Source organism: Eschrichtius robustus, chromosome 3 (assembly GCF_028021215.1).
Source record: "Eschrichtius robustus isolate mEscRob2 chromosome 3, mEscRob2.pri, whole genome shotgun sequence".
In the NCBI taxonomy this organism is placed as follows: domain Eukaryota; kingdom Metazoa; phylum Chordata; class Mammalia; order Artiodactyla; family Eschrichtiidae; genus Eschrichtius; species Eschrichtius robustus.
Genome location: NC_090826.1, coordinates 7,682,953 through 7,707,794, shown reverse-complemented (window position 1 = coordinate 7,707,794; position 24,842 = coordinate 7,682,953). Strand labels below are relative to the sequence as shown.

Sequence of the window (24,842 nt, the reverse complement as noted above, 5' to 3'; positions counted from 1 at the left end):
CCCCGCCCCGGGATCTGTGCTCCCGCCTGTATTCTCTGTCGTGAGGATGTGCCACCCATGAACCCAGTGTCCTGGGGACCAACCACCGACTCCTGTCTTCCCCAGGTATCTAGGAGGTTACCAAGTCCTCTTGATTCTCCTGCCTTAATGCTCCTCACATCTGCTTTGTCTTCTCCATCTTGGTTTGAACCCCCATTTTGGTCTGAGCCCGTGTTAGTTCTTGACTCGATCACCACAAACAGCCCCTAACTGGCATCTCGACTTCTCGTCTTGCCCTCTCCATGCACTTTCTACCCTGTACCCAGAGTGAGTATCGAAGGCTACATCAGCGGGTCTCTCCCCGACTTATAGTCTTTCAGTGGCTCTCTACTGCCTTGAGGATAAAATCCGAACCCCGTAGCGTGATGAGCAGGACCCCTGCCCACCGGACAGCAGGACTTCCCGCTCCACAAACAGCCACAGTGAATGGCTTTCAGCTCCCATCTCAGGCCTCGTGCGTTCACGCCTTTCCGTCCCTGCATTTGCCTCTCGGCTGCCAGGAGCCCAGCCCTGAGCCCACCCCCTCCCCTGCCTCCCACAGGCAGGGCCAGGCCCTCCTGTGATCCCCACCACACACGTGTACCTCGGCCCTGCTACTCCCCACACTGTCTCCTGGTCCATCTCTTCACCAACTCTGAGCCCCTTGTGGCTTCCCTCTTTGTATTTGTGGGGCTGGGCCCCCCAGAGCGCCAGCGTGTTCTTGGGTGAATGAGTGGACCAGGCTCTGGGTCTGGGAGCCCATAGTCCCCCGGAAAGGCAGGAACATGGAGTGCTGTCTCCTGGTCCCCAGGGTGGCCGAGCAGACCCGACATCCTCACTGGACTGACTTTGAACCAAAGGCAATCAGTGCTGCTCTGGGAAGGTCGCCTTGCTGAGAAGCCCCAGCTGTAGGCTCGGGGGCGGAGAGCCGTAGCTTCCAAAGCAGGCTCAACAGAATGCTGAGTTCGTGCCTTTCTTGTTGTCAGTGCTGTTCTCTCCATAACATATGTCGATCGTTTTTCCTGGCTATAAAAGAATGCATAGTCATTGTGGAAAGTCATTGGGAAAGACAGAAACAGCAGAAAAGCTTAGAGGATTGACTCCTACCATGTAGCTAGAATCACTATTCCCTTGCATTAATTTCCCAGCAGGTTTTTTAAAAAAATATGCATGTATTTTCATTACAGAGTTGAGACCACACAGTGTAAACGTTGTAATATCCATTTTAACATCCATTTTTTTTACTTATGATAATTTTACCATGTCCTCAAACGATTTTCAAGAAAACATTTTAGCAGTCGTGTGATATGCAGCCATGTGGCTGTGCTATCATTTTTTGACCGATCCTTTACCTTTTCTTTTTCTGTGGCTGCGCCGGGTCTTAGTTCCGGCACGTGGGATCTTAGTTGCGGCACACGGGATCTTTAGTTGCGGTGCACGAACTCTTAGTTGCGGCATGCATGTGGGATCTAGTTCCCCGACCAGGGATCGAGCCCAGGCCCCCTGCATTGGGAGTGAGGAGTCTTACCCACTGGACCACCAGGGAAGTCCCCTGATCCTCTACTACTCGACATTTGTTTTTCAATTTTGCTATTAATTATAATTAATTTAATTTATTGAGCTCCTCCTGTGTGCCAGGTTCCACGTCAAGTAGCATATAAAGTTATCCCAGAGAATCCTCACGACAGCCCTGTGAGGCAGCTACTGTCACAGGCCCACTTTCACGATGAGAAAACAGGCCCTGAGAGGTTGAGTAAGATGCTCAAGGTCATAGAACGGGTCATGTGGGTCCAGGGTGTGGTAAACAAAGACCATCTAGGAGTGGCTTACAGGCCATGTGCATTTTTAAGCAGAACAGTGTTTTACCTGAGGAGCAGGTGTGATGTAGGCAGTTAGCATGGTATTTCAGGAGGGCATGAAAAAATTGGAAGGGTTTCCTGCTGCCTTCTTTTTCTGGGCCTTTCACCTCCACGTGCCTTTGAATGTGCTGGTTCTGTTTGAGCTCCAGGTCTCTCCCTGCCCCAGCACCACACCGGGGACGGATGCGGCAAGTGCCAGTTCCAGGCCCCTGGTGCGCACTTGGCAAAGGCCTCCTTGTGGCCAGTCGCCTGCAGACCTACCATCCTCGCGTCATGCTTCGTATAGACCCTTGTCCAGCTGTCCCGGGGGCTGGAGGGACCCTGTCTTGATGTGGCGCATTTTGTTAAGGAAGCCCTCGTCCTTTCTCTTCCCCTCCTCCTGGCCCTGGAGCTGCGGTGCTGGCACGCTGGCTCCAGGCCTGTTCCAGCCTCCGTCTGATCACACTCTTTCTCGAAGAGACTTTCCAGGGAAGGTCCCCAGCCTGAGCCAGCTGGGCGGTCCCAGGGCTCTGCTGGCTTTCCCCTGCGGAAGCCAAGGCTGCGGGCTCAGGGTCCGCTGCCAGCGAGCCTAAAATAGGTCATTTGGTCTCAGGGTTACACTGAGAACCTTGTTAAAATAGCTGTGGTCATGGGCAACCCAGCAGGGAGCCAGCGGCCCAAGGGGAGGGTCCCCCCGGGCCCACCCAGTGCACTGCTCTTCCAGGGACCGAGCAAGCTCACCCCGCTGCTCGTCACCCCACTTGACCCTCTCAGCGGCCCTCGGGTGGGGTGCTGGCACCATCTCCGTTTCACAGCCAGCATTCTTCCTGGAATCCTTTCCCACACCATCTGGCCTCTGCTCTTTCACTTCCTCTGTCGCCCTCTCTGCCCTTCCGGGGTCGGCCCGCTTTCCTCCTCCGGCTCCTGAACTGCCTGCGGATCTTTCCTTCCGTGTAGTGGTTATCACGTCAGGTCAGGAGCCCCGAGGGGCCAGCGCCCGTGTTGTGCTCGCAGTCTCACATTTCCCCGTGGTCCAGCTCTGGCACAGAGTGGGGTCTGTCAGATCCCCGTGTAGACCGAGGCTCCCCCTGTGTGCGGACCGGCTGCCGGGGTCCCGGGACCCCCATCTGCTCCCACGCGGCTCTGAGGCTTCTCCCAGAGGCTCCAGGTGATAACCAACTCTGGACTGAAATTACTGTCAGGCCCCGGGAGAATTCCAGTCAGTGGGATGGGAAGCTAATCTTTTTAAACTTTAATCAACACTTTCATGAGAATTACCTGTAACCTAATAATAATAAAATTGAACCCAAAAATCTCATATACGTTGAATCTGACTGAAAAATCAACCAGAAGGACTTGGTACGTGATAACATGTGTCACAGAAAAAGAAAAAAATACCCCGTGTTGAGGGGGATGAATTGGGAGATTGGGATATACACTACTGATACCATATATACCACTATATATACAGTATTGATACCATGTATAAAATAGGTAACTAATGAGAACCTACTGTACAGCACAGGGAACTCTACTCAGTACTCTTCGGTGACCTAAATGGGAAGGAAATCCAAAAAAGAGGGGAGATATATATACGTAGGGCTGATTCACTTTGCTGTACAGCAGAAACTAACACAACATTGTAGAGCAACTATACTCCAATAAAAATTAATTAAAAAAAATTACCCCAAGAAAGGGTAAGAGCTGAAGAGCAGGGCCGGTTGCTCAGTTCGGCCTCGGGCTCTGGCCTGTGAAGGGCTGCCTTGACCCTTCTTCACCAGCGTGATGCGTTCTATTGTGTAGAGCTGAGAGCAGGGGCCTCCAAGCCCTTGTGCACCTCTGCTCCCACCTCCTGACACCCAGAAGAGGCAGACCTCTGTCCCGGAGAAGAGCATCAAGGGCCAGTTGGGCCAGCGATGGCACAGTCCCGGTCACAGTAGCCCATTGGTCTGGATGCCAGGCGACTGCCCCCGGCCTCTAGCTGCCAGCCCAGCAGGGCAGACGGAAACAGGAGCAAACATGTAAAGAATTTTGGGTGCAGATCACAGGATGACTGACCCTGAGGGAAGGGAACCCCCCTAGAAAGCCCCAGAGGTAGGATGTGTGTGCTGGGCTCGGTGGGGTATGGGGGGTGAGGTGGGTTTGGGGCACGTGGGACTAGAGCAGAGCAGGTGTACTAGAACCCTGAGGGGTGACCCCACAAGACGCTGTTTGTGATGCTTTATGCTGCGGACATTATCCGGGTCAGTCAGATGGGCAGGATACGTGTGTTTTGCAGGTGAGGAAACGGAGGTGGATGTGCAGGGACTTGCCCAGTATCGTGCGGGTAGGCAGTGGTCAGACCCAGGCCCAGGTACCGTGATCCACCAAGGGAGCCCAAGCCTGGGGAGGCCCTCGTTGGTCTGTCAGGAGGCCCAGGACCTCTGCCAGGAGCCGCCTCACCCCTGGGCCCACATGCCTCCACTTCTGGCAGCTGGAATGCCTGGTGATGTGGTTGCCAGCCTGGAGCCCAGGAGGTGCCACCAAGCGTGGAGCCTGCTTTGGCTGCTGAGACCTTGGTGGATCCGGGGTGCTGTCCCCATGGCGACCAGTGTCGTGCTGTCACTGGGTAAAAGCCATCCTCTGGGAACTCTGGGCGGCAGAGCTGAGCTGTATAGAACCCCTGGGCTCCTAGGCCACGGCTGCTAAAAGCAGCACATGCCGCCAAGCAGGTTTGGGCTTGTCTCGGGGGAGACCTAGTCCAGGTTGGTGCCCGAGTCTCACCGCCGTGGAGCCTTTTCCCTTGCAGGAGTGTCTGGGACCTGTTTTTCCGGGAGCCTCTCTGCCTGGCTCATCTCCCCAGAGCCGGTAGCTGAGCCGCGCAGTTTTCGGTAGGCGGGTAGCCGAGTAGCAGATGCTGGTTGGTATGGACGGCAAGATAGTGAGCTCAGGGGGCAAAGAGGAAGTATCAAAGCCAAAAATCATGTGGTCAGACAAGGGGCAGACGTCGGGAATGGGAATCACCCTGGACGCGTTGGTGCGTGTGGCCGTGTTTCCTCTCCAGCCGGTCAGCCGTGTGCGTGGAGGACAACCCGGGCTTGGCAGGCCGGGTTCCCTGGACGGTTTTGAAGAACTTTCGCTGAAGTTAAGTCCCTATGCGAAGTTAACTTTGCCAGAGTTAACTTCCAAAGTTAACCTCCAGCAGGAATTGGGAGACTCTGGGGTGTCGGGGTCCTATTTCGGAGTTTTCCAGGCCCCAGTCATTTGCCCTCATTGGGAAGGTGTTAGGCCCATTAGGAGGTCAGGAGGTCATGAGATCCCCGAGCCCAGAATGGAGTAGTTCTGGTCAGCTCTGGCCAGGGATGGGCGTGAGGGTTTCAGAGGGGCTGGGGGGCTGCTGCCCTTGGAGGAGCCCATGACCCTGAGTCGGGTGACGTGGGTGTCCCAACCTGTGGCCGATGCTGGTGCTGGGAGTCCCCCCCTTTTCTCTGGTGACCTCTGTGCCGGGCTGTGTCCTGAACTGTGGGGCCCTGGGGCTGGCCGGCTTTGGAAGCTGGCCCAGGCTTTTGTACCTTGTGTTGGTTTCCTGGGGAGGGCTTACTCTCAGGGCTGTGGCCTCTCTCCAGCCACCTGTGAGCATCCAGTCCTCCCGGCTGGACTTTGCAGGAGCTGGAAGAGCTCTCCGCAGCCTGTTCCCCCGCAGCCAGGCGCTTTGCTGGGACGTAGGCTGGACCAGCATGCTTAGCACATCCCTGCTGCCCGAGGAGGCCTCATCCCTTCCTTCCGCTGCCTGGTCTCTCTCTCCGCAGGGTCCCTCCTGGAGAGGGAGAGGTGGTGGTGTCTGGAGCAGTCCTCGTCCGCCCTGGAACCGGGCCCAGCTCTGTGTGAGCTCCAGGGTCTGTGCCTTTCCTGGAAAAGGGCAAAGGGCTCCCTCCACTGGGATGTCCCCGGCCAGGTCTGAGAAATAGAGGCCGGGTGTACCCTTACTCCGTCCATCACCTTAGGGCTGCAGCCATCTCCCTGTTCCTCTTTCCTGTTCTTTCTCATTCCTGGGCCTTTCTCCAAACCACACTGCTCCCTGCCCCCTGTGCCCCAGCACCCTGTAGTGAGCTGGCTTCCCGATGGCAGCATGCTGGTTCCCTTCGGTGAGCGGGACGTGGGCTGAGGGTGGTGCTGGTGTGTGGAGCCTGGGCTGGACTTGTGATTCTGCTGGTGTGAATTCATCCTGAGCTTGCAAACAGACCAGTGACCCCATTGTCTGTCTCCCGCCCCCAGCTAGGGGCCAGCCTCCCTTTTCTAAGCTCCTGAATATTTGTCATTTTTCTCTCTCCAGTCACTTGACTGGACTCCATTAAAGGGGCAGAGCTGGCACGGGCCATGGGGTGGGATGGCCCCCTCGGTGCCCTGCCCTGGTTCAGAGAGCTGTGCCCTCGCCAGCGCCTTGGCCCTGCTCCCTGTGGCAGGGGAGCCATGGGACTAGGGGGGCACCTGGCAGAACAATAGGCGGGGGCAGTGGGTGGGCGTCTGGGCTCCATCCCAGGTTGGCCTTCCGGATTCCATGTTGAATTTTCTCCAAGATACCCCAGGGCTGCTCTGGTGTTGCTTTATAAATCCTGGGTCTTGGTTCCGTTCTAATGGGAGCAGATGGGTTACTGCAGTCTCTGCCAGGAGGCCTGAGCAGCCTCAGTGCTCAGGGTACCTGGAGCAGGACCGTTACTTCCTTTTCCTAATAGAAAACGACAAAACGTGTAGTGTAGCGTGGTCTTCGGAGTCTGTGTCGGGTCCTCCCTCTGCCTCTGATTCACCGAGTTGCTTCATCTCTCTGAGGAGCTTCAGGCTCCTCACCTATAACGATTCGTCCTGTATCACTATGTTAGATGCTGTGGTCAGGGAGGGCCTGGGGAGGTGATTTTACACAGACTGGCATGAAGTGTGAGAGCTGTGAGATAGACTTGGGGGGAAGAGCATTGAGGCAAAGGAAGCCACAGGTGCAAAGGTCCTGGGTTGCAGGTTCCTGTGCCTGAAGGACAGCCAGGAGCCCATGTGGCTGGAGCGGAGTGAGGGGTGGGAGGAGGCATATAAAAAGGGGTGAAAAGACAGTGAGGGGCCAGATCGTGTTGGGTCTTGAAGCCACGGTGTAGAGTTTGGAGTTTCCCTTGAGTATGATGAGAAATCTTATAATAAACCACCTTTGGAGAGTTTTGAGCAAAGGAGTGGCAGGATCTGACTCATATTTTTAAGAACTTCCTTCTGACTGCTATGTGGAGAATGGACCCTCGGGGTCCAGAGAGGGGAGATCCAGGAAAAGAGGGTACAGGAGGCTAGTGAGAGGGGCAGTGGTGGCTTGGACCAGGGTGGTAGTAGGGGAAATGGTAATGTATTCAGGATACATTTTAAAAGTATAGTCAGCAGGATTTGCTGATGTGTTATACGTGGAGTGTGTGTGTGACAGAGGGAATCGGGAAGACCCCAGGGTTTTTGACCTGAGCAACCAGGGGATGGAGGTGCCATCGGCTGAGATGGGGAAGGCTGCAGGTGGAGCATGCTTGGGGCTGCACCATTTGACGTTCCACCAGGAAAGTCTGAGGGTTCAAATTTCTCCACGTCCTTGCTAATGCTTGTTATTGTCTGTCTTTTTGATTCCAGCTGTCCCTTAGGTATGAAGTGGTGTCTCATTGTGGTTTTGATTTGCATTTCCATAATGACTAATGATGTTGAGCATCTTTTCATGCCCTTGTTGACCATTCATATATCTTTTCTGGAGAAATGTCTATTCGAGTTCTTTGCCCATTTTAAAAATTGAGTTGTTTGATTTTTTATTATTATTGAGTTGTGTTATTTATATATTCTAGATAGGAGTCCCTTACCAGATATATGATTTGCAGATATTTTCTCCCATTCTGTAGGTTGTCTTTTCAATTTTTTTGATAGTGTTTTTCGAAGCATAAAAGCTTTTAACTTTGGGGGCTTCCCTGGCAGTCCAGTGGTTAAGACTCCGCACTTCCAATGAAGGGGGTGCGGGTTTGATCCCTGGTCGGGGAACTAAGATCCCACATGTGGCATGGCCAAATTGTGAAGAAAAAAAGAAAAAGAAAAAAAGGCTTTTAACTTTGATAAAGCCCAGTTTATTTATTTTTTTCTTTTGTTGATGGTGCTTTGGGTGTCATATCTAAGAAACCATTTCCTAACCCAAGACTATGAAGATTTACTCCTGTGTTTTCTTCTAAGAGTTTCATAACTTCAGCTCTTATATTTAGGTCATTGCTCCATTTTGAGTTAATTTTTGTCTATGGTGCAAGCAAGGTAAGGGTTCAACTTCATCTTTTACAGGTGAGTACATCCAGTTGTCCCAGCACCATTTGTTCAGTTCTTTCCCATTGAACCCTCGGCACCTTTGTCAAAACTTAATTGACCATAAATGGGAGGGTTTATTTCCGGCTTCTCAATTCTATTCCATTGATCTATGCCAATTCCACCCAAACTTGTTTACTGTAGCTTTGTAGTAAGTTTTGAAATTCAAAAGTGTGGGTCCAACCTTGTTCTTTTTTCTCAAGATTGTTTTGGCTATTCTGGATCCTTTGCGTTTCCATATGAATTTTAGGAGCAGGTTGTCAATTTCTGCAAGAAAGGCAGCGGGGATTTGATAGAAGTTGTGTTGAATTTCGTTCAGTGATGTTTTAGACATTGTTTTGTTCTTTTTAGAGTACAAATTTCATACTTCATTTGTTAAATTTATTCCTAAGTATTTTATTATTTTTGCTGCTACTGTAAATGAAATTGTTTTCTTAATTTCATTTTCAGATTATTCATTTCTAGTTTATAGAAATACAAATGATTTTTGTACATTGACCTTATATCCTGCAACTTTAACTTGTTTATTAGTTCTAGTAGTCTTTTAGTGGATTCCTTAGGATTTTCTATATGTAAGATCCATGTCATCTACAAATATAGTTTTATCAGTACTTCTTTCTTTCCAATTTGGATGCCTTTTATTTCTTTTTCTTGCCAAATTGCCCTGGATAGAACCTTCAGCACAGTGTTGAATAGAAATGGTGAGAGTGGACATTGTTTTCTTGTTCCTAATCTTGAAGGGGGAGAGCTTTCAATCTTTCACCATTAAGTATGATAATAACTGTGGGTTTTTAATAAATGCCCTTTATCAGATTGAGGAAGTTCCCTTTTATTGCTAGTGTGTTGGGTGTTTTTATCGTGAAGGGGTATTGAATTTTGTGAGATGTGTTTTCTGTGTCTATTCAGATGATTATATGCTTTTTGTCCTTTTTTCTGTTGATAGGATATATTACATTAATTGATTTTTGGATATTAAACCAACCTTGCATTCCTGGGATAAATGTCACTTGGTCAGAGTATATAATCCTTTTTATATGTTGATGTATTCCGTTTGCTAGTATTTTGTGAGTATTTTTGCATATCATAGGTATTATGAATATCTATATTCATAAGAGAGACTGGTCTGTAGTTCTCTTTCCTTGCGATGTCTTCATCTGGTTTTGGCTTTCTTTATCTTTTAATGGGTCAGAGAGTGTGGAACAGGAGAGACTGATCATCTTCTCCCCTCCTGTGCTCACGGCATCTGGTGGGAAAGGACAAACTCTGAACCCAAGTCCAGACAGCATCAGCAGAGGTACCAGTGGGGTGGACCAGCCTTGTTGGTAAAACGGGATAGTAAACCTAGCTGACGGCACAGAGGCAGTGGGCTCGGCCTGCTGGCTTCCTTGTAGCATCTTCCTGTTGTGAGCCCTGCGTTTCCAGGACAGTGTGAGCATCTGAGGGAGCCCCCACATCCTAGCCTTTACGGGAGAAGGAGGGACCGTGAGGGTTAACCTTGGAGACCCCTCCTGGCTCTCAAGCTCTAAGAGCTTGAATCTTAATAACTAACTAAGCAGCTCACCCTCCCTCTTAGGTAACTGGCCCAAGTTCCGTGGAAAAGAGGAAAGGGAAGGGCAGCATCCTCGCCTAGAGGCCTGTGGGGCTCAGGTCAGGCCCTTGTTGAATGATGAGTACCAGGCCAACCAGTGATGAGGACAGGTCAGACAATGCTCTGGAAGAGCCTGCCCCCTCTTGGGCCCCAAAGGAAAGCAGATCCCTGGTGGTGAGGCCTGGAAAACAGCAAGTCCTTCAGGAACAGCACAGAGTACGGATGGGCAGCAGCTCCGTGGGCCCTTTCCGCACCCAGCTAGCAGCAGAGTGGGAGGCTCTGTAAATGGGAGCTGCAGATTCCTAGCCTTCCCCACCCCAGCCAGGGATGGGGCCACCAGCTGGTGTTGCAGCACTGCCTCAGGTGTCTTGCTAAATAGTTGTTGGAGTCCCTGCATGACCTTGAGGAGGTGACTTCTTTCTCCACCTCTCAGGGTGTAGCCCAGCTACACACACTGGGCAGCCCCTGAGTCTGGGCTCCTCCAAGGAGCCAGTGGCCATTCCCTCTGCAGACTCACTCTTCCCTCCTGGGGCAGCTGGTGCTATTTTTGTGCCTGCAGCTCAGCACAGAGGCCCAAGGTCCCTTCGAGAAAGCCCACGAGACAGGCAAGGAGAGAAGTGAGTGGGCTGTCCCTGTTCATTGCATCTTTTGCTCACAAGTCCCCTTTCGTGGTCTCTCTCCAGCCCCCTCCTGCTTAGCGAGCTGGAGAGGCGGCACTCGGGAAAAGCCGGCATCTGTTAGGTAACCAGCTCAGCTGCCATGCAGGGTATGATGTAACCTTGGATTCTGTGGTTGCTAGGAAAATTCTGCCTGCAGTGATATTGCGTGGTCCGAGGACTGAGGCGAGAACAGAATGTTCCCAGGACGACAGGGGAAGGATTGGTAGGGCTTCCCAAGCAAAGGAGCCCAATCCCGAGAAGTCGGACGATTTGAGCTCCTTTCTAGAAGCTCGTTCCCCTTTGCAGGAATAGAGGTTGTGCTGGTAACAGCAGAACCCCATCAAGGCAGATGGGGCATGTGTGGCAGGGTTACTCCCCTGGGTAGCACCTTGGCCCTCTGGTGCCAAACTGAAGGACACGTCTGTAATGTTACATCCTTGCGGACGGGCCCTCCTTCTACAGCACCCGTGGCTGCATGCCTCCTCCGTGTGGCAGGGCAGTTAGGAAGGAGGTCAGGACGAGGCTGCCAGTGGGAAGGGGTGACTCCCTGTGGCGTGGACGGAGGTGGCCGACACCACGCCCCGGGGTGGGGGCCGGCCGTGGTGGACTCCTGCCCTCTCCCTGACTCCGTTTCACGTGTCAGCAGCTCCACCACGCCCCGCTGCCCGCGCCCCCCTCAGTGGCCTTTCCTGTTTCTGCTGCTCCGATCCTCCCCTCCCCGGGAAGAATTCCTCCAGCAGAACAGAAGAGAAGCTTGTCTGAAAGGCCATGGGCAACTGACTGTTACTTAACGTTCAGGGTGCCACCAAGAACCATCCTTTAGAAAAAGGGGAGAGCGGGACTTCCCTGGTGGTCCAGTGGTTAAGACTCCGCGTTTCCACTGCAGGGGGCACGGGTTTGATCCCCAGGGGGAAAGCGGAGAAAGTGGCAGGGCCCAGGCAGGGTCCAGGCCCAGGAGGTGGGGTGGGACCTGCGGGTCACCTCACCTGCCCTGCAGGGTCTGCCACTCAGTCCTTCCTGCCCAGCAGCTTCAGGTGGGGGAGGCAGGTCAGCATTTCAGGCTGTTTCCCTCCTCCTTCCTGCCTTTTCTGGCTGCATGTCAGAGCCTGTCTTATGGAAAACAAGACAAAGGAAGTGATTTCATGAGTGCCTGGACCAGAATCCTCAAATCCACCATTAAAAATAACAACAAAAAGATTATGGCCATTATCTGTCTCCATGGGAGCTGGGCCGACCACAGGCTGGAAATGGGCCTGGCCATGCTCCCCTGAGCAGGTGTTGGGTTTGGGCAAAGAGGACTGGCTGTTAGAAATTATGAGCAAGATCCTCCAAAGGGATCGAAACAAGAGTCTTAAGAAGGAAGAGAGAGGTTCCCAAGGGCCCCCGGCTTTGGCGACCTTGGAGCAAGGGTCACAAGCAGAGCCCCGCTCCAGGACAGCAGCCTGGGCTCTTGGCATGCTCACCTCTTCACCGTGTAGCCTTGAGCAAGCCTCTGAGCCTCACCCCTGCAGCCTGCAGCCCACAGCCGTGCAGCAGGGGTGCTGGCCTACCCTGGCCAGGCTGTAGGGGAGGCCCAGGCCCAGAGGGGAGGTGGGCTTCCCCAGAAGCACTTTGTTCTCGGAAAGCACCCCGCTACAGTGGACTGACTGACACTGCGTCGGGGGCCGCAGCCTCCTCGCCTTGTCCCAGGTTGCAGCCCGGGGCTAGAGGACCATCCAGCAGCAATTCTTTCGCCCTGGTCTGCAGGTGCAGAGGATGTGGTGATGGCGTTTTCCAGGTCGGAGACGGAGGACCGGAGGCAGTAGCTGCAAACCCCTTGGAATACCCTGGAGGCTGGCAAAGGCCAGGAGATCTGTGTGGACCTCACCGGCTGAGTGGCAGAGGGTCACCTTCCCTACCCCGACCCCCCACCCCACCCTTTCCCGTCCCGCCCCACGGCCACTCAGCATCCTCGAGGGAGACACCAGTGGTGCAGTTACGATTGGCTTAAAGGGACGGACTCATGATTGGCTGCGGGAAGAAACCTTTTTATTTTTAAATCTCGACCAACGCAAACCTTTTTATTTTTATTTCTGGCTCTTTTTTTTTTTTAAATTGCGCCTCGGTGTATGGCTTCTCAGGAAGCTCTCCGAGCTCTGGTGCTTTATTTCGGTCACTTTTTAGGAATGTGAAGAGGTCCGATTGGCTGCTTAAACTGGAAAAGGATTTTGATTGGCTGGCTAATGGGAAACGGTTTTTTTTCTTTGATTGGCTGCAGGTGTTCTGCTGATGGCACCAGCCCCTCTCTTTTGAATGTTGAAAACAGGGTTTGGGACGTTGGTTGTTATATTTGACTTGAAAAAAGAAAGAAAGAAAGAAACCAAGTGCGCTTCGCAATATTTATTACACAAAGAGCTTGCTGCTGCTGCTTTGACGTGTTTTTGTTTGTGTTTGCATTTGATTGGCTTTCGATATGTGTGTTTGGTTTCCCATTGGCTCACCCATGACTCCCGTTGCCATGGGCTGCCCACCCCCCTGCTGCGTGCAGGCCCCCTCCAGCCCGGGGGTCCACCTAGAGAGTGCTTTTGCTTTAATGACCACACCAGGCTCCATCAGCAAGGGAACCCCTAGGACGCCAAGCAGGGCCCCAAGGAGGTTTGTGTTGTCCTGAAGGAGCAGCCCAGAGCTTAGAGGTGACCATTAGCCAGGATTTACATGCATCGCTTCATGAGCTGGCAACCAGCCAGCATCCCTTGGTGAGAATGGAATCGCTCACGCGCCATCCGGACCTCTCCAGCCTGCCCGCGCTGAGCCATTCCCTCCATATTCTACTTCCTGAGGCCTCATCGGGGGGCTCCTCCTATAAGGGGCAGGAGCTGCTCCCAGCTCTGAGACCCCAAAGCGTAGCAGAGGTCTCTGCCCGAGAGCCCAGAACCCACACGAAGGCCGCAGCTTGGCTCACAAGGCCCAGGAGGCCTTTGGCGCCAAACGCACCCTCCCACCTCCCCCAGCCTCGTCCCGAGGTGTGTGCTGCCAGCGCAGTGGGTCCTGACCAGCCCTGGGAGCGCTCATGCGAGGCCGTGCCCTTCACTGCACTGCCTTCAGAAGGGTCTCTCTCCACGGCAGCCTGGAAGGGACCGTGTCATTATTTATGAAGTGCCCACTGGGACCGCTGGCTGGGTCTTCAATGAGCGAGTCCCACCAGGCTGGCCCTCAACCCCGCCCCCAGAAAGACATTGCAGAGCAGTGGTCTTTGAAGGGCTGCAGGAGCCCCAAGTCTTCCCACCTGCCCTCTTCCCCCTGGCGGTGGCCCGTCCTGCTCCCTGCATCTCTCGCAGGAGTGGAATCTGGGTGGGGAGTTGGAGGAAGATGCGGGCCTGGGGAGGGGAAGCCTCCCCACGCCCCCGCCGCGACCTCCCACCCCCACCCCGGAGGTAGTAGACGGCTGAGACCTCCTTCTCGCCCCAGGTACCCAGAGCCAGGAGAAGACGCTCAGAGCCAAACTTCCCCCTTCTTAGGGCTTGGGGCTGTCGTGGAGCAAGGGAGCTGAACGCCAGCGTGTCCCGGGCCCCAGCCCCTGGGAGCCCCATGGCCCCGTGGCCGTTCACACTGTGCTCTGAGCTTCCTCTGAGCCTTGCCCCAGCGGAGGACTTGACACGACCCAGACACCCCATCCTCCTGCGCACACGGGCCCCCTGCCCTGGTTAGCTGGCCATTAGTCTGAAAAGGCCGTTGATCCCCAGGGGACGAGGACTGTGTGGACCCCAGCAGGGGCCCGAGAGCACCTTCCTCCAGGAGGGGCAGGGTGTGTACGCACACACGTGTGACTGTACTCATTCCCAGCTCAGTGGCCTGCAGCTCCAGCTGAGCCCCTGGGGGAAGGTGGGTTTTGTTCAGTCTCCCCCCACCACCCAGGTTGTAACGTCTGTTATCAGCTGTCATTGCCAGTGTCGCCGGCTGCCCCCTCCTTGTACCTGTAGCTCCCGTCAAGGGTCCGAGTCCTGGCTGATGGTGTGTTCCTGCCCCAGTCTGTCCTTGTCAGGGTCATGGGCCTCCCTCTTGTAACTGCGATGGCCCTGATCTGTCTCATCTTCTGCAGAAGAAAAGTGGAAATGTTGCTCTGGCTTCGTATTTCAACTAAAAATATTTCTGTTGAAGAAAATAATTAACAATAAAGATTTTTAATAGTTTGGCTCGTGAGCTGATTTCCCCACATCACGTGGACTCTGCTGCTGGGGCCCCCCCTCCCCAAGGAGGGGCAAAAACACCATGTTTGCTAGTTGAATTGTCTATGACCTTGAGTGGAGCTGGGGGTTTGGCCCACCCCAGCTGACACGTCTGTAGGAAGGGTGAGCCCCCTTTTGACCTGGAGGTTCCCAGTATTGTCCTAGTTGGGCTGAAGTCAGTAATCCTCAGACGTGGCCTCCCCCCTCCATGCTCCTAAGCAGACACTGAGCACCCCGTCCATCCTAGACACCCCAACATCCCGTGTGATGGCAGTGGTCTTAGAATGCTTGTAACAAAAGTCCAAACAGAGTATCTGTCCCGTCCATCGTCCCAGAAACAGAAGATCCGTTGGTGTTCGGCTGTATATTCAAGTTCGGAAGCTAAAGTCATTTCTGCTTGAGGAATTTTTGCTTTGGAAGCATTTTCTAGAATTTTTCATTTGCACCCTTCATCGTCCCATTTTAGGTCTTTATTTTTTTTTTCTGCTTACATGGACTCACTGCTTCTATTTCCTTTTCAAAGAGTTTCACTGGGTGCTGAATGCTGTGAGGTTTATAGAACATGGGGACTGATGGCACGATCGACAAAATTAAATCTTAGGGTTGGAAGAGATGTTGGAGGTTGTCTGGCAGCCCATGTAGTAGCCAGATGTGTGAGTCCCCTCTGAAACATCTCAGAAAGGGCTTGTCTGGCCTTTGCTTGAATACCCTCTAGGACTGGGGAACTCACTACCTCACAAGATAGCCCATTCTACCTTCAGGTAATTTATGCTCAGCCTTATATTGAGTTGGTCTGCCCTTCTCTGTAACTTCCTTTTCCAGGAAGGAAATTACAGTTCTTGAGAGAAAGACAAAAAAAGACAGCTGTGTTAGCCAAAAGCTACATATCAAAGGACTCATGTTAGGTAAATGATGTATAGAGTCTCCCCACCCCCAGCCGGCGTTCTGAGTGACACTGTCCGTAGCTAACCTTGGACTTAATCAGCTCTTCTAAGCTGGGCCATCGTGCAGAGGGAGGGCTTGGCTGGCCCTGGTACCACCTGCCCAGCCCCCAGCAGAGAGCCTGGCACCGGAGCTGGGAGGGAGGAGTCGCCCAGAGCTGTCTGGTGGGAATTAGGCTACTTCAGCAGGGGAAGGGGGAACACTGGGGGGCAGGCCTGGGTCTCCCGGGGTCCGTCAGCCCACACAGCAGGCAACCTTCTGGGTCCACCTTCCTAGGTACAGGGGCAGGGGCCAGCAAAGACCCCGACCTCAGGCTTGGGACTGCTGAGGGCTGAGACAGCTGGGGGCCAGGCTGAGCCTGGGGGAGGCCAGGGTGGGCTGAGGAGGGCGGCAGGGCACCTGCACTTGCTGGTGTTTCCCAGGCCTGGGGGGAGGGTGGTGGAGAATGACTGAAGCTTTCTCCCTGGCCCCGCAGTTGAACAGCACCTGTGAGTGCTATCCGGACTGCTCCTGCCTTTGAACGGGGCCCTTTGTGACAGGGAAAAACGATCCCTCCTGGGCACCTGGTTCAGTGGTGGCGGCTTCCGGAGCAGGGGAGCTCTCTGGGCCCCAGGGGAACCCCCCATCACCCACCTGCCCCGCCCGCGCAGTCTCTTTCCCTCCCTCCCTCCTCTCTCTGTCTCTCTGGCTCGCTCGCTCGCTCCTGGCTGCCCACTCCTGTTTTGGAGGATGAGCTAGGCCTAGACTATCCTGAGGCCATGGTTAGAAAACACTTCTGACAGTTACCCGGTGGTCTCGTGGTTAGGATTTCAGGCTTTCACTGCTGTGGCCCGGGTTCAATCCCTGGTTGGGGGACTGAGATCCCGCCAAAAAAAAAACCAAAAAAAAAAAACAAACCAAAAACACTCCTCCATCCAATGAAGCAACTTTCTCTTCTGCGGCAACGAGTGGTGTTTACAAGACTTGGGGACCTGGGGCACCATGACTGCTAGTCCTAATTTAAAGAAAGTCCTCCTCAAAGGACAAGGGCAGTAAAATGCCTTTTGAGTAGCAGCCAGTGCATCGCCTTGGCTTGGAACTGAACCTCACGGCTGGTTTCCAAGCGGCAGGGGCGGAGAAGTCAGGGAAGGAGAGTGTGCAGCACGTGGCCGCCCTGTTGGCACCCCTGTGGGAGCCCTGCCGCACCTGCACAGCCCCAGAGCCTCTGAGAGTTTCCTCCTCTGGGCCCTCGGCCTTGGCCATGGAAGGAGGTGGGTTTTCGCAGACATCTTTTACGCAGGTGACACCCGCATAAAGGATTTTTTTTTTTAATCTTTTGGCCGCACGGTACGTGGGATCCTAGTTCCCCGACCAGGGATCGAACCCACGCCCCCTGCATTGGCAGCGTGGAGACTTAACCACTGCACCGCCAGGGAAGTCCTGGTGTCCCAGTCTTAATAACACAGTGAATGTGTCTTGGGTGGGTGTTACGTGTGCACAGGTGCATAGTACTTTATGTACACCGTCTTCAGTCATGTGTGAGCTAAGTATGTTATTATCCCCATTTTACAGATGAGGAAGTGGGGGTTACGTAGTTTGCTAAAGGTTGGCATGGTACAGCCAGAACTTGGACCCAGGTTGTCTGACCCCAGACTCCATGCTTACAGCCACTACTTCCAGCTTTGACAGGAGGGGGCAGGTGGGGACTGGGGGTAAATCCTGTGTCGCCAGGCAGCCCTTTTCCCCAGGGCCATTCTGGTGCTTGCCCTTGTTCTCCAAGCCCCTCTGTGTGCGACTCTAGTAGGTTGTTAACAGGTATTTGTCAGGCGGGTTAACCCACTGCTGGGTCCTCGGTACAGCCCTCACCTCCAGGACGAAGCTGCTTCCCAACTTGTCCATTCCGACGCCTGCTCCTCACCTTTCACCCATTCTGAGGCCTCCTCGTGCGGACCTGGCAGTTCTCCAGGCTAAGCTGGTTTTTCTAGAAGAAGTTCCTCTTCCACTTTGCCCTAACTCTTCCTGTTCACAGCCCCCCCCCAGCACCTGGCAGTCCAACCTTGAAGCACACCCGTGTCCAAGTGAGGGCAGCGGGAGGGCTCTGAATCTGGGGACAATGGGCCGGGTTTGTGACCCTCTGTACCTTTGGGCAGGTCTCAGCCTGATTTTTCTCATCTGTAAAATGGCAATAATAATAGAAACTAGTGGACCTTTGACAGACTACATGGAAATGCTTTGAACCCAATAAAGCCCTGGACAAACATGGTTCTCTCCTGACCTCATTTTATGCTGTTTACTCCCATAGTATAAATCATTACGTCTTTATGTCTTTGGGGGCTGGGGAGACATTAAGGGTCCACAGCAAGAATTCTGAAGGCCACCCGGTGGGATTGAAGCAGCTGTGTGACTTGGGGCAAATTACCCACCATTGGAAAGACAGAATAAACCAGAGAATCTATTCTATAAGGCTGTTGCTGAGAATTAACGAGATAATGCACATGACAAGCTTAGCCGAGTGACCCGCCCACAGTGGGTGGTCAGCACATGTGGTCATCATTAAGTCACCGTGATGGTGTCCTCCACCCCCATCTTCCCTGCTTATAAGTCACGCAGAGCAAGGCCTTGTCTGCAGCTCCCGGCGTGCGTGGGGGGAACAAGCCTCAGGTCCAATCAGGTGCTTGTTGAACGCTTTTCTGATGAGGATGAAAGAGCTGAGAGGCTCCCTTGTTGAGGCCAGAGCTGCCTCCTGCTCCCGCCCCCCTGGCCCTCTCCCTCTGCTAAGCAGCTTTGCACGCAGGAAGAGCTATAATTGGAGCAGAGTCCCTCAGCCTTCCGGAGCCCGCAGAGCTGAGGGGGGTCCCCCAGATGGACCTTGTCATGGCTGGACAGGCAGGGAGGGGCCTCTTGGAGCCTGGGGGTGGGCCGTTCCGCCAGGGTTCCAAGGACCCTCCTGCTCACTGGCTCGTGCTTCAACTCCAAATAGAATCAGAGGCAGCCAGGGAAGGGGATAAAATTAAATCCTTGATCATGATCAAGTGGTTAAAGAAAAGCCCATCCCAGCCAGAGGCTCCTTCCCACAGCGGCTGGCTCCGCCTGAGAGCAAACCGAAGATGGAGCCGCTGGCTGTGAGCGCCCAGCCCCCTCCTGCCCCTCCTCCCTCATCAGACATCCCCCCACGCCCCACACCCCAGGCCCGAGGTCCCCCAGCCAGAGCTGTGGAGTGGAGCAAAGCCCCCATCAGTCCCTGGGGTGGCCGCTGGCAGGGGAGGCCCTCCCGGACTCTGGACTCAGGAGCTGCACAGACCCGGGCTCAAACCCAGGCTCTGCCAGTTACCAGCTGCGTGACCCAGACGAGTCACTGAAGGGTGCCAAGCCTCTGCTTCCTACTCTGGAACGTGAGGGTGATAACAGCACCTGCCTCCTGGGCTGTGGTCTGGATGCAGTGCGTGGGCACCAGCAGGGGCGGGCCCGGGGCGGGCCCAGGTTGGGCCACCCGTGGGAGCAGCCTGCCTGGGGTCAGGCATGTGTTGACTAGAGGGAACTTCAAAACAGTAAAACTGGCTAAAGTTCTGGTCCGCTTTTTTTTTTTCTTTTTGTCTCCACGCACCAGCAACTTGACCTCCCCTCGGGCGGCCTCTTCTGAGCAGGCCGCGGGTCTGGGTGGGAGGGGACTCGGGGAGACTCTGGCTGAGATGCCACAGAGGTGATGGGCCTCCCGGGCCCGGCTCCGGGGCCCTCCGTGCACCTCCCCGGCCCCAGGGCCACCGTGGGCAGCTCAGGGCCAGCCTCCCATCCTCACCTGCAGCCCGGCCTGCTGCGAGGGAGAGGTGATGGCTGAGCCGCTGGCACCTGGCAGCCTAGCCCGTGAGAGGAGGAGGCCCGAGGTGTACCTTGGCCGGGAGCTGGGACGCCGGGAGAGGAAACGGTGAGGCAGTAAAACTAGCCTTCGCTTCCCGAAGCCTGGGCATCCTCCCGTGTCCTGGCTCACAAGAGGAACGCCCACCACCGCAGGGAGCCAGAGGCCCGGGCGCGGGGAAGGGGCCCGGATGAGGGGACAGCCGAGGGGTCCCCGGAGGCGCCAGCCTCACCCTCAGCTGTTTCCACAGACCCTCCCAGCACCCCGACGGTGCCCAAGGCAGCCTCCGCCGGGCCTCCCTGGCCTGGCGCGGCCCCTCCCGGCCAGGCCTATCGTGCAGCCCCTGCTGTGCTCCCTCAGAAACACTCTGCGCCTCTCACCCCAGACTCCAGCCCGGAGGAGGCTGGGGGAGGCCGGGGGCGGGGGGCTGGCTGCCCCTGCCCACCCACCCCCTTCTCAGCCAGACTGCTCCTGCCTGCTTGGCCCCCTGGGAACTGGTCCAGCATCCCAGGGGAAGGTGGTCTGTGGGCTTTCCTCTGGCTGAGTCACCCGCCCATACCACGTCCGAAACTGCTGAGGCCGCAGGGAGGCCATGCGCTGGGAGCGGCAGCCTGGACTCCGGCCCCTCAAGGTTTCTATCTAGAACCTTCCTTGGTGGGTCCCACAGGTCCCCCTAGCTCAGGTGGCCAGCTTCAGAGGGGAGCCCTGAGACCTCTGGCTGCCCCCCCCGGACCTCTCCAGACTTCCAGGGAGTTAACCCGGTCCAGCTGCCCCAACTGGGCCCCTGAAACACCAGCTGAGGACCTCCTGCGTGCGAGCTGGAAGGTGGCGGGTGATGAGAGGGACCCAGCCGTGCGCTGTGGTGACGGAGGAGGCCGCCCGGGTAGACTGATCTGGAAACAGGCCACAGTGCAGTGTCCTGGGAGGGAGAAAACCCTTGTCACGGAGGAGGCGGATCCGGAGCTGGCGGACTCAGGCCTGTTGCCAGGAGCCCAGGCAGTCAGAAGGGTCCCTCGGAGCTCCGGCACCTGCCTGTGGGGCTGTCCTCCTTGCCTGTTGTGTGGCTCAGGGGGCGGGGGGTGGGGGGGGCATCAGGGCAGGGCAGTGGCAGAAGCCTGCAGGTCCACTGGGGTCGCTGGTCCCTGGCTTCTCTCCAGCAGCCAGACCCAGAGAGGGCAGCTGGAGGAGTCCGGGAAACTGCTTCTGAAGGAGAAAGTGTCTGGGGGCGATGCGCCGGGGCAAGCCCGGGAGTTCAGGCTGGAGCCTGGCAGTTGCCGGAGAGCTGGCAATGCACCCTCACCACCCTGGCCCGCCTGGCGGATTCCTGCTGCTGCTGCTGCTGGATGGGCAGCTGCCAGCACTAGCTTGGGCCTGCTCTGGCCACCCCCTCTCCAGGCTGTGTGATCTATTCAGGGCCCAAACATTTGTCCTGGGGGACTAGGAGGGTGAGAGGGGGTGTCCTAGTACCCTGTCCCTCCTCTGAGACATTGGGAGGATGAGCTCATGCTTGTATGTGGAGGGCACGAGCAGCTTATGAGATTAAGCTCTTAAAGGTCATTAGGCAGAAGAGGAGGCTGGGGCAGGGTGGGGAGGGGGTGGGGCATCGCAGAGAGAGCACTGGACCGTGCCTAGGGTCTGGGTGCTGTAGCTCCCTCCGCCACTAACCTTGAGTGATTCCATCCCGTGTGTCTGAGCCTCAGTTTCCCACCTGTGAAGCAGGGGCTTGTGGGAGTCATTGGTACTGCTCCCCAAACACTCCCAAGCTCTCTCCCTTCCAGGCACACAAAAGGATTGTGTCCCCCTCGCCCTCTTTTTTCAGTTAAGCGTGACCCTGACTTGCTTTGGCCAATGAAACGTGGGCAGAAGTGCTGGGCCATTTCAGGTAGAGGCTTTAAGAGCTGCTTGGTAATGTTCCAGATGTGTCTGGCCTATCAGCCTGGGCCCTGGCAGAGCCCTTGTGCCAGTCTACCAATGAGGAAAGAAGTGTGTTGTTGTTTTGTGCCCTGAGGGTCTTGGGCCTGTTTGTTTCTGCAGCATCACCTGGTCTCTCCTGACCACTAGATTGCACCGGTGATCTCGAGCCTTTGAGGCTGAGTGGCATTCTGACTCTTGCTGTATCAGAGAAGGCTCTGTTCTGCTCACCGCCCAAGGGCTCCCCTGAAACCTTGTGTCTGGGAGCTGCTTGCCTTTCTGGTACCTGAGAAAACACAAGTAAGGCTGCCCGCATTCCCACCCTGTACCCTGCAAGGCAGTGGCTGCCCTTTTCACGCAGGATAAAAATCTCCCCTCCCTTGGGTAGGCAGGCCAAGGCCCTGGTGACCTGGCTCCCGCTAACCTCTGACCTCATCTCCTGCCACTCTTCCCTGCCCTCCACACCCAGCCCCTTGTCTCTTTTCATCCCCCAGACACGCTGAGCCTGCCCCCACCTCAGGGCTCGTGTGCTGGCTCTTCTTTCTACCTGCGATTCTCCTCCACGTGGCTGAATCCTCAGTTTTCAGATGTCAGCTCAAATGTCACTCCCTGTCTTAGTCTGTTCAGCCCGCTATAACAAAATATCACAGACCGGGTGGCTTATAAACAACAGCAATTTACTTCTCACAGTTCTGGAGGCTGGAAGTCCAAGATCAGGGTGCCAGCATGGTCAGGTTCCGGTCTCACCAGCCCTTTTCTGGGATGCAGACTGCCAGCTTCTCACGGTGTCCTCACGAGGTGGAAGGGGGGAGGGAGCTCTGTGGGGTCTCTTTTATAAAAGCACTAATCCCATTCATGACCTAATCACATCCCAAAAGCCCCACATCCTAACACCATCACGTTGGGTGTTAGGATTGCAACATATGAATTTTTTTTTGTGGGGTGGGGCACAAGCATTCAGACCATAGCACCCCCTTGAAGGGTCTTCACTGACCACCCTATTTTGCTTTCTGCTCCCTGACATGCCCTATCCCATTTTTCTGTTTATTTTCTTTATCTGAAAAAGCCTTATTTATGTATTTCTTCCTTTGCTTGTTTATCTCTCATTCCTCCCACTAGAAGGTAAGCTCGTAGGAACAGGAACCTCGTCTGACTTCTGCACTGCTCTGTCTCCAGTACCTGACATATTGTAGGCTCTCAATAAAGATTTGTTAAATGAATGAATAACCTTGACCTTGAAATAGCTCCTCTGCTGAGCCCTCTGTGACCCACAGATACAATGACTCTATTTTCTGAACAAAAACAAAGAAATTTGGGACCTACAGAGAGAAGGGCACTGTCTGTTTCTCTGGCTGCGGCCTCAGGGCACGTCTGGGCCCTGACACCTGTGTGGCAACCCACACACAGAGCCCTGTTGGGCCTGTCTTGGCTGGTAAAGCAACTCCAGGCTCAGGGACGTGCAGTGGTCACAACCTTCTGACTTGCAGGCAGCAGAAACCCATCTCCAACTGGATCCCGTCGCTGGGGAGGCTCTGGGGGTAAGCTTGTAGGATGAAGGCAATTGCTGCAGGAACCAGGGCCTCAGGGACTGGAACTCGAGACTCAGTGCTTTTGAGGGGATTCTCCTCTTCTAGGTCCATCGCTGCTTGTTTCTGCTTCACCATTTGGTCTTATCATCTCCTTTCAGACTGACCTCCTCCTACAGCCGCCTCAGTGCCCCGAACAATCCCAGGGCAGTGTCTGATTGGCCCTGCTTGGGTAATGTGCCACCTTTGGACCAATCACAGTTGCTGGGGCCTTAGCCACATCCCCTTCCCGTGACCGGGGTGGGACAGGCTCTTGAGAGCATCATTGCCACCAGGGCCACATGCAGAACAGCAGTGGTGCCTAAAGGGAATGATGCTGTGTGATCGGGGACAAGCCGTCCACCACTGGGCTCTGGTGCTGGCTGAACCTCAGGGGGTGAGAAATCCCATGGTGACATCACTCCTGGGTGCTCAGCTAAACTGCCACGGGGGTAGGAAGGGGACCTGCCCCTTGAGATCAGGGTTTTCTTCTTCCCCATGTAGACCTGGTTTTGCCATCCTAGAGCAGCACTGTGGTGTCATGTAGCCCCTACCTAGGATGGCAGGTGTCCCACAAGAGTAAAAGAAGGCCGGAAAATGCTACACGCTGTACACATTCTTTTGGAGAGTCGCAGTATACTAAAGGTTCTGAGAAGTCCTGCAATAAAGACATCCATTTCATTTAGCTTTTCATCTAGCTTTTCCCTCACCTATTGGAACAGAGAACTCAAGTTCTGAGCCCTGCTGCTTATGGGTTGTGCGTGACTTCTCCAAGCCTCAGTTTCCCCACCTGTGAAATGAGTGATAATACCAACCCCCATAGGGTGGTTTCAAGTGTGGAATGGAAACAGGTCTTTGGTAAGTATCTTGTGAGCCTGAAAGCGCTGTGCAGACACGTGACCATTTTCCGGTTTAACCCGGGAAATAACACATACTCTGTTTACCTTACAAGGTAAGTAATCCTGAGTCATTAAGATTAGGGGATGACAAAGGGAAAGGAGGTGACGCATCCAGGATTGGCCAGACAGATGACTAATTAGAGGTGGGTGCAGAGGAATTCCAACAGCAGTGCTGTGGAGACTAAAGGCTCGGGGGCCAGGAGAACAGAGGGCACAGTGATGGGAAACCCTGGGAAGAGGTGCTGGGCAGGAGGGAGGTGCTGGCTATCGCTGCTGAGTCTTTCTCAAGACTTCTAATCAGACAGCATCACTGGTGTCCACTCCCCGAGCCTTCCTTGTCCCCCATGGGGAACTCTGCCTAGGATAGAGGTGGGTCTATGAGTTTGCTTGGGCTGCCTTAGCAAACACCATAAGTGACTTAATAGAAATTCATTTTCTAGGGAAGTCCCTGGTGGTCCAGAGGTTAGGACTCCATGCTTCCACTGCAGGGGGCATGGGTTCGATCCTTGGTCGGGAACTAAGATCCCGCAAGCCGTGCGGTGCAGCCAAAAAAAAAAAAAAAAAAAAAAAAAGGAATTCGTTTTCTCACAGTTCCGGAGGCTAGATGTCCAAAATCAAGGTGTTGGCAGTGTTGGTCCTGCTGAGGACTGTGACGGAGAAATATGCTCCAGGCCTCTCTCCTTGGCTTGTAGAAGGCTGTCTTCTCCCACGTCTCTTCACATCATCCATCTTCCCTCTACATGGCTAAATTTCCCCTATTTATGAGGATAGCAGTCATATTGGATTAGGGCCCACCCACAATGACATCATTTTAACTTGGTTACTTCTGTTGAGACCCCCCCCCCCCACATAAGGTCACATTCTGAGTTACTAAGGGTTAAGACTTAAACATAACGAATTTTGGAGAGACACATTCTACCCATAATGGCGGGCATTCTCCCGAGTGGGAATCTCCCTCCATCTCACCAGCCCAACTCCTTGGCCAAAAGCACGTGGATTGTGGCCTCCCGGAAGAGAGATGGAGCCCATAATTGTGTTAATTGCCACAATACCAA

General features: G+C 54.5%; 1 protein-coding gene across 2 annotated transcripts in view; it reads left to right on the top strand.

Moving 5' to 3' along the window:
* CTNNBIP1 (catenin beta interacting protein 1) overlaps window positions 1-14,602 on the top strand; it is a 51,484-nt gene extending 36,882 nt beyond the window's left edge. For both annotated transcript variants that reach the window (XM_068538844.1, XM_068538843.1), the window contains one exon: window positions 12,180-14,602. In XM_068538844.1, the coding sequence (XP_068394945.1) occupies window positions 12,180-12,238 (59 nt within the window). In that variant the 3' untranslated portion in view covers window positions 12,239-14,602. The remainder of the gene's footprint in view (window positions 1-12,179) is intronic.
* Window positions 14,603-24,842: the final 10,240 nt, after the last annotated feature.